Source organism: Vipera ursinii, assembly GCF_947247035.1.
Source record: "Vipera ursinii genome assembly, chromosome: 2".
In the NCBI taxonomy this organism is placed as follows: domain Eukaryota; kingdom Metazoa; phylum Chordata; class Lepidosauria; order Squamata; family Viperidae; genus Vipera; species Vipera ursinii.
The window spans coordinates 10,689,369-10,697,611 of NC_139513.1; the positions used below are offsets into that span (position 1 = coordinate 10,689,369).

Here is an 8,243-nt window from a genome sequence, read left to right on the forward strand (position 1 = left end):
CGAACTTGGAAATGATGTTTGCTTAAATGTGACCATAAGAAAGGCTGAGCGCCAAAGAATTGAGGCCTTTGAACTCTGGTGCCGGAGAAGACTCCTGCAAGTCCCTTGGACTGCAAGGCGATCAAACCGGTCGGTCCTAGAGGAGATCAACCCTGACTGCTCTTTAGAAGGCCAGATCCTGAAGCTAAAACTCAAATACTTTGGCCACCTAAGGAGAAGGAAGGACTCACTGGAGAAGAGCCTCGTGCTGGGAAAGGTTGAGGGCAAGAGAAGAAGGGGACGACAGAGAATGAGGTGGCTGGATGGAGTCACTGAAGCAGGAGGCGTGAGCTTAAAGGGACTCCAGAAGATGGTAGAGGACAGGAAGGCCTGGAGGAATGTTGTCCATGGGGTTGTGATGGGTTGGACACTACTTTGCAGCTAACAACAACAACAAATGTGTGCTGGGGAGGAGAGGAAGAAGAAGAAAAAAAGGAAAGCATGGAAAGAAGACGTAAATCCTTTGCCATTGCAAGGAGCCACCGGCTCAACCTTTCTGTCCATCCTGAGGACCCTTGTGGAGTGGGGGGGGGGGCAGAAGACCCTGGAGGGGAGCTGAAAGGACCGGATAGAGCCAGGATGAGATTTATCCACCAGCGGGCAAGTTTTCCTTTGACAGGGGCTTCTCCAGGAGCCCTTTTCAACTTCAGATTTATTTCACTGGAAGAAGCATAATCCCCCATATCGGGTGGATCCAAAAGAGATTCTCCGTTATCAGCCCTCAGAATCTGATGTGGGCAGATGCCGGCAGAGACCCTACAACTAAAAAAAATACCTGGAAGGATCCAGATGTTGGGAAAGGCAGAGGGGGATGGATGGCGGGGGGGGGGGTTTAAAGGTGGTTTGCGACTCGGTTTCTGCATCCTCTCTCCCCCCTCCGGCCACGGAGGACCCCCCCCCCGGGAAGGGACCCTGGGCAGCCCCTCCCTCTCCCTCCTCCCCAGCCGGGGAAGATCCCCCCTCGAAGGGACGGTGGGTCCCCTTGTGCGCTCCCGGCTCTTTCCCACTTCCTCCCTCCGAGGATTCCCTGGCAATCCGCCTCCTTCCGTCCTCTCCGGAGCATCTGCCCGGCTGCCCTTCCAGGATCTTCGGAATCCGGAAGGGATCTTCCCGGGGCTTCTTCCCGACCTTCCTCCTGGCTTTCCCCGCCTCCGCCTCGACCCTCCCACTCGCTGGATCTCCGCTTCCCTTCCTGTATTCCTCTTCGGCCCGGCAGGATCGGCGCTGGATCCCTCGGGAGAGGCTTCTGGATCCCGATTCCGGACAGGTCTGGCTGCTCTCCTCCCTCCGGCTTTGGGGGCGCCCCTCCCGCCAGGGAGAGCTTTTCCCCGCCAGCAGAAAGGTAGCTGGGGATCCGCCTCTTCGTCCTGCAGGGATTTCCTTGGGGAGATTCGGCTCTGGCGTCGCCTGCAGGGAGCGGATCCCTTCCCTTCCCTTCTGGGGGGCAAAGGGGGATCCCTCCCGGGGCTGGATCTGCCCCCTCCTCGCCCGGCCGAGACTCCCCGCGGGGCTCCGGGTGGATCCGGGAAGGAGCTTTTGGGGAAGTTGCTCTCGTCTGGAAGGTCTCTCCGTGGTCCGGCAGAACAGGAGGTCTCCGAGCATGCACATCCCGCAAGTGCAGTTGCAAAAAATGGAGTAAACGGAGCTTTGTAATGAGGTATTAAACACAGACTGACCTCATTGCGATGCGGGTGTGTGTGTGTGTGTGTGTGTGTGTGTGTGTGTGTGCCTTTGGAGACAAGGTTTAAATGATTTGAATTGAGCTCATGTACTCTTAACCCCCCCCCCCAAGAGTTCCTCTTTCTTTTAGCTCAGTGTAAAAAAACTAAAAATAAAGTCCTTTGTTTTGATGCTAATGTTTACTTTGCTTCCGCTTTCAAAAGCTTTTCTTTTTTTGCCTAGAGGAGGCACCTGGGTGGGTATTTTACAAAGCACCAAGGAAGTGTGGGAAGAATCCAGAGATAAGAAATATTTTGGGGAATATTAAAAAGGCAGAATATTTTTCCCTTCCCCGGAAGGAATAATGGAGGGAGATCTTTTAAAAGAGAGAAATCAACCCCAGTCCCCAGGCAGAAGCCAGCTTTTAGAAATGCAAATTCAATCATCCTTTTGCAAAGGCTGGAGCCTTCCAGCTTAGAAATGGAAGAGATTAGGAAGACAAAGAACATTAAAATCTACATATCCCCACCCAAATTCTAAGGACAGGAAATATAACAGGATTAACTACCAAAAGGACACGCTCACGACTCAGGTCAAAGTACATGACAAAATACAAAGCCTCAAAACAGGAAGAACTCCCAAATCCAAAGCCCAAAGGAGGTATTAAAAACCCACGAATCCCAGCTACACGTGGGTCAGTTTTTCCCAGAGCCATCTTTCTGTCTGGCTCTCCTCTTCGATAAACTACATCCTTCTTTCTAAAGCGGTCTCCATGCTTGTTTATTCCCGGCTTGGACAGGACCCCGGTGAAGATTTTTAGGTCGTCAGAAGTTTTGAGGCTGGTCTTGTGAGCAGGTAACAAAACGAGCCGATGGCCAAAAGCCTGCTTTTATTTATTTTTATTTTAATTCCATTTATATCCCGCCCTTCTCCGAAGACTCAGGGCGGCTTACAAGCTTAGCAGTAGCCTTCATTCTATGTATATGCCTGCTTATTAGGGCTTTCACACACACCCCCAAGCGGCATTATTACAAAGTCAGCTTAATTGCCCCCAACAATCTGGGTCCTCATTTTACCTACCTCGGAAGGATGGAAGAATGGAAGGATAATTGTAAATATTTTTCAAAATGCCTACCTGGAATCTTTGTGGCCCTTGTAGCCTCCAAAAAGAGCCAGAAAAAGCAGCAATTTCCACACGTGCTCTGCCCCATCTGCTCTCTCTCATGTTATATTGAGTTTTCCTACTCACAACTCTGCCTTGGTCCCTGTTGGACTTCATCTTGCTGGTTTCTTCCATTTGGGCTCATCAAGATCTTCTTGAATCAGGAATCTATCTCCGTTATTTTCTACCCTCAACTAATAATTCCATATTTCTCATCCCTTTTCTAAGTCGTTTGCAGATGATATTCAGATTACCCTCGGCATCTGAGCCTTTTTCCTTTCTCTTTGCAGGAGACCAGTGAGGATGTGGCCTTGAGCTCCCCAGAGGAGAAGGGGTGTGTTGTTCTTGGATCGGGACCCACCAACTTTTGGCTGGGACGCCGTAATAGAGAATTTGGAAATCGTGGCCCAGTTGGAGAAGCAGCTTCCTACACAAAGGGCCAATGGATTAAGGAGAAATTAAACCAGTCAGCAGTGAGGGTCATCCCTGACCTTGACCCAGAGGGGGAACAAGTGTACCAGAAAACTCTTAGCTATAACTTTAAAGGTGAGTAAACAAATCTTGGTTAAATCTTGGTTTGGAGAATAAACATTATGTTTTTTAAATCTTTATTTGACAAAGCAGCAATGCAGAGAAATTGTGTTTCACTCCCAAGTTGCTGGATGAAGGCTTAATTCAGGACTACGTGTCCAGTGTGGTTGCTCAACCAAGTTATGAATCCGTCTGGGGGCGATGCTGTATATCCCACATTTTTTCTATCTTGTCAAGAAGTGTGCTGTGGTCTGCTTTGTCACATGCCTTAGTGAAATCCAAGTATAGTACGTCGATGGGATTTAGCTGTTCCACTATTTTAGTCACTTTTTCAAAGAATACAACAAGGTTTATCTAGCGTGATCTACTTTTCACAAACCCATGTTGGCTTCTAGTAATAGCTGTGTTTCTAGACTTTTGCAGTTTCCTTGTTTTGATTATCCATTGCAGGATCTTCCCAGGTATTGATGTCAGGCTGATTGGTCTATAATTTCCTGGGTTCATTTTTTCCCCTTTTCGTAGTATTTTATAAAATGTGTAAAATGCATCACGAAGTGAGGATCAAGACATCATGATGGGATTGACCTCAGTGGTGCAACAATTCGAAAAAGCAAGAAAAGGGGATCAGAAACTAACCTGAACTCTCTTCCCTCCTCTCTTGCTTATGCGATGCCTTAATTTGGGGGGTTCCCTATAGGTACTCCTCACATTATGACCACAGTTCAGACCGGAATCTCAGTCTTTGAGAGTAGCGGTCATTAAGTGAGATGTCACGTGACCGCTTTGCTCAATGACTGCAATCCTGCCCTCATGGTAATGGATGTTAAGCTACTTCACAAGCAGACAAAGTCCCAGTTAAGGAATGTGGGGTTGCCTGAAGTGGGCAGGGGAGACCCTGTGAGTCCTGGCATAGGAAATGTGGAAGTTGAGGGGGCCCTGAATAATTGGGACACGTTGCTTAGCAACAGTATGGAACATGCAGCTTGGAGAATGGCGCAAGGCTGCAAAGGCCTCCACTTTGGGGATTAAGGCCTCATTTCTCAATGGCAGCAGTGACGCTGGGCTGAAGTCCAGGCCTGGGGTCAATGGCAGTTGGATGACACTGCTAAAGGCCCCAGGCCTCTAGTTAAGGCCCAGTCTCCGCATTGTTGTCAATCAGGGCTGCTTTGCATGGCTGTGCTGGGGCGGCTCAGGCTTCCAGGAGTGGCTGCAGCTTTGCATCCCACTTCAGCACCTTCCCCCCAACTCATGGGTGGCCTTTGCCTGGTCTCCATGACCCCCACCCCACCCCTGAGTCTCCCCCAACAACAGTTGCCCGAGCCTCCCTCCATTTAAGAACCCTCAGGATCACTTCATGATTGCAACTAGGAGTGTGGGATTATAGTTGTGGACCCAAGCGGTCGTGTGACTGCTCGCCTAACCACTGCTTCACTGAACGACCAAAATTTCAGTCCTAACTGTGGTCATAATTTGAGGACATCTCTCCCAACGATGTATGGGTCAGTCGTACTATGCAGCCTACATTGGGCTGGAAGACTTTCAAGGTCCCTTCCAAGGCCAATATTTTGTGATTCTCTACATGTCTCAAAAGGAGATATTACTCTTTGCTTCTTTCTCCTTCTGACAGGGGATAAAAGATTGTGAGCGAAAATTTACCTGCAAGCCAACTATCAACAGATAATAGAAAATTGGCACAAGGCAGCAGTCACCAAAAAGCATGGAGAGCGGGAAGCTCTTGGATCCCCCGTCAGACACAAGCAGCACTCTGGAAACCCACAAAAGGACCCATGAATGCTCAGAGTGTGGGAAAGTCTTTGCTCGCTGGTCCCTCCTTTTGACCCATTGGAAGGTCCACGTGGGAACTGGATCCAGTCAAGGACTGGAGGGTGAGAAATCCTTTTTTGGAAAAGGTGCCAAAGATCTCAGAAGCTCCCCCAGATTAAAACCCCACAAATGTGAGGAATGTGATTTATCCTTTGGTCAAAAGTCAAACCTTCTTAGACATCAGAAAATCCACACTGGAGAGAAACCTTACCAGTGTCTGGAATGTGGGAAATTTTTCCGTGAAAAAGCCTATCTCAGAGACCACGAAAGAATTCACACCGGGGAGAAACCTTACGAGTGTTGGCAGTGTGGGAAGAGCTTCCCTCGGAAGGCAGATCTTTGGCACCATGAAAAGATTCATACAGGAATAAAATCTTACAAATGCTTTGAGTGTGGAAAATGTTTCACCGACAATTCATCTCTTCGGAAGCATTTGAAAACACACAGAGGGGAGAAAAATGAAAAGTGCCCTGAATGTGGGAAATGTTTTGCCTTGAAGTCACACCTGGTGCAACATCAGAGACGTCACAAGGGAGAGAGACCCCATGAATGCTCAGAATGTGGGAAACGATTTATGTATTCTTCTGAACTTCAGAGACACCAGAAGAGTCACAAAGAGGAGAAACCCTATAAATGTGGGGAGTGTGGGAAAGGTTTTGTTACTCAAACAGCGTTTCAGGTTCACGAGAGAACCCACACGGGGGAGAAACCATTCAAATGTGAAGAGTGTGGGAAATGCTTTACCCAAAAACACCATCTTGGAACGCACCAGAGGCTCCACACAGGAGAGAAACCATACAAATGCCCAGAATGTGGAAAATCTTTTGCTTATAAGGATGTACTTTGGAAACATCACAAAACCCACACAGGGGAGAAGCCCTATCAATGCAACGAATGTGGAAGATTTTATCGTACCACATCAGCCCTTTGGAGACATGTGAAAATTCACACAGAGGAAAAAAACTACAAATGTTTAGACTGTGGGAGAGCCTTTGTTCTTTCATCTCACCTTAAACGTCACAGCCAAATCCATACAGGAGAGAAGCCCCATAAATGCTCGGATTGCAATAAATATTTTTCTCAAAAACAAACTCTTGTGAGACATCAGCGAATCCACACTGGAGAAAAACCATACAAATGTCTGGAGTGTGGGAAATGTTTTGCCCAGTCTTCATCACTTCACAAGCACACCAGAAATCACACAGGAGAGTGGCCTTACAAGTGTGCAGAGAGTGAGAAACCTGTTCATTTTAAATCAAAGCTAAAAATAAATCAGGAAGTCCATAATGGAGATAAATCTCTTCTGTCGTGAACAATGTGGGAAACATCTTTTTTAAAAGTCATGCCTTACCAGTCACCAGGAACTTCACACAGTGACAGAAGGGAAATCCTATAATTGTTTGGTGCAAAAAATGTTTTTCCTAGTCACAATGTCTTAAGTACACAATAAAGCAAAAGAGCATTAAGTGTTGGGAGTGTGAGAAGGGTTTGACTCAACAAAGCATCTACATTAGTAACTTACCAGAGAAATTACACAAGAAAAAAAGACTTACAAATCTTGAGGAGGGTAGATTATGTTTTGCAAAGTGCCGCTAGTCCTCGACTTATGGTGGAATTGAGAACACATTTGTCACTGCAGTCCTAAGTGTAAACGTACTCTTTCAAGTTTGCATTTTCTGCAGAAGACTGACAAAAAAGTTGCACATTGTGATCCCATGGCTGCAAGATCGTGGAACTGGTCATAAAGGGGAGCCGGTTGCCAAGCGCCCATAATTTATTCACACAACTTTGGGGAACAGGGGTTTAAATGTTACCATGGCCAGAAATGCTTTATGGGCCATTGACAGTTGTCACAATTTTGAACAGTTGTTAAGTGATGTCATCAGTCGAGGACTGCCTGTAATGATACCTTTGATAAAACCTGGAGCATTCACAGAAGGGCGCTTGAAATATTGCAAAATATTGACCTCACTGAGACCTCTGGAGGCCCCAAAGGATCCACAAGAAAAAGAAATTGTGCGTTTGGTGTGCGTGAAATATTTTAATGCCCTGAAGAGAAACTCTGGACTACTGGACACACTTTCCAGGTGTCAAACTGCATCAAGAGCTTGGTGTGTAGAAAAATCTGTTCCTTGAAATGAGACAATTGTCATACATTTGTGAGAGGAGCCCTAGAAATGTCTGTAGTATAGAAAACGTTTTATCCTGAAGTCTTTTAAAAAAAACACAAAGCAGTTTATAATTGTGATACAGTGAGGAAAAATTTCCCCTTATCCACCCTCTCGCATTCCCAGTGGACGAGACCCCGGTCGCCAGCTCTAAAATGAGAGCGGAAATCCTCTTTCAGGATTCTAAAGGAAAACTTTTAAGGCCTCGTGGATGTTCTGTTTCTCCGGGAACTTTATGGAACCGTATGTTCCACTGGGAATACGAGGGTGGATAAGGGGGCAAAAAAAGACCCTGAGGCTTAAGTTGGCATCTGGAGGATATTTTCTCCCTCTAGGTCAGAACCTTATTTTAGTAACACCCAGGCGAGGGGAAAATTTTTTACGCTTTACCACAAAATCATTTCTGTCCATTGTGCAGCCTGAATAAAAGCATTTATACTAACCTATAGCCTGTTGTTAATTTGTCTGGAGTGCCGTTTTCCCACATTGTTCACCACAATGGTGAATAATGTTAAGGGAGAGTTAGTTGACTTCCTGGGCGGAAAGGGAATCCTAGTTTAAAGTCGCCTTCGGACTCTGGGGCAGCAAACGGAATCCTAGTTTAAAGTCACCTTCGGACTCTGGGGCAGCAAAGGGAATCCTAGTTTAAAGTCGCCTTCGGACTCTGGGGCAGCAAACGGAATCCTAGTTTAAAGTCACCTTCGGACTCTGGGGCAGCAAAGGGAATCCTAGTTTAAAGTCGCCTTCGGACTCTGGGGCAGCAAACGGAATCCTAGTTTAAAGTCGCCTTCGGACTCTGGGGCAGCAAACGGAATCCTAGTTTAAAGTCGCCTTCGGACTCTGGGGCAGCAAAGCCCCAA

At 47.0% G+C, this 8,243-nt stretch overlaps 1 protein-coding gene across 2 annotated transcripts; it reads left to right on the forward strand.

Moving 5' to 3' along the window:
* Nucleotides 1-1,220: 1,220 nt before the first annotated feature.
* Nucleotides 1,221-7,788, forward strand: LOC310634051 (uncharacterized protein). Of its 2 annotated transcripts, none has more exons than XM_083352096.1 (3): nt 1,221-1,381; nt 3,151-3,406; nt 5,019-7,788. In XM_083352096.1, exon 3 carries the CDS (start codon nt 5,109-5,111, stop codon nt 6,525-6,527), a length of 1,419 nt encoding a protein of 472 aa, XP_083208222.1. In that variant the 5' UTR covers nt 1,221-1,381; nt 3,151-3,406; nt 5,019-5,108; the 3' UTR covers nt 6,528-7,788. The 2 variants fall into 2 exon arrangements, with proteins under 2 accessions (XP_083208222.1, XP_083208223.1); XM_083352097.1 differs by lacking the exon at nt 1,221-1,381 and adding an exon at nt 1,595-1,696.
* The last annotated feature ends 455 nt before the right edge of the window (nt 7,789-8,243 follow it).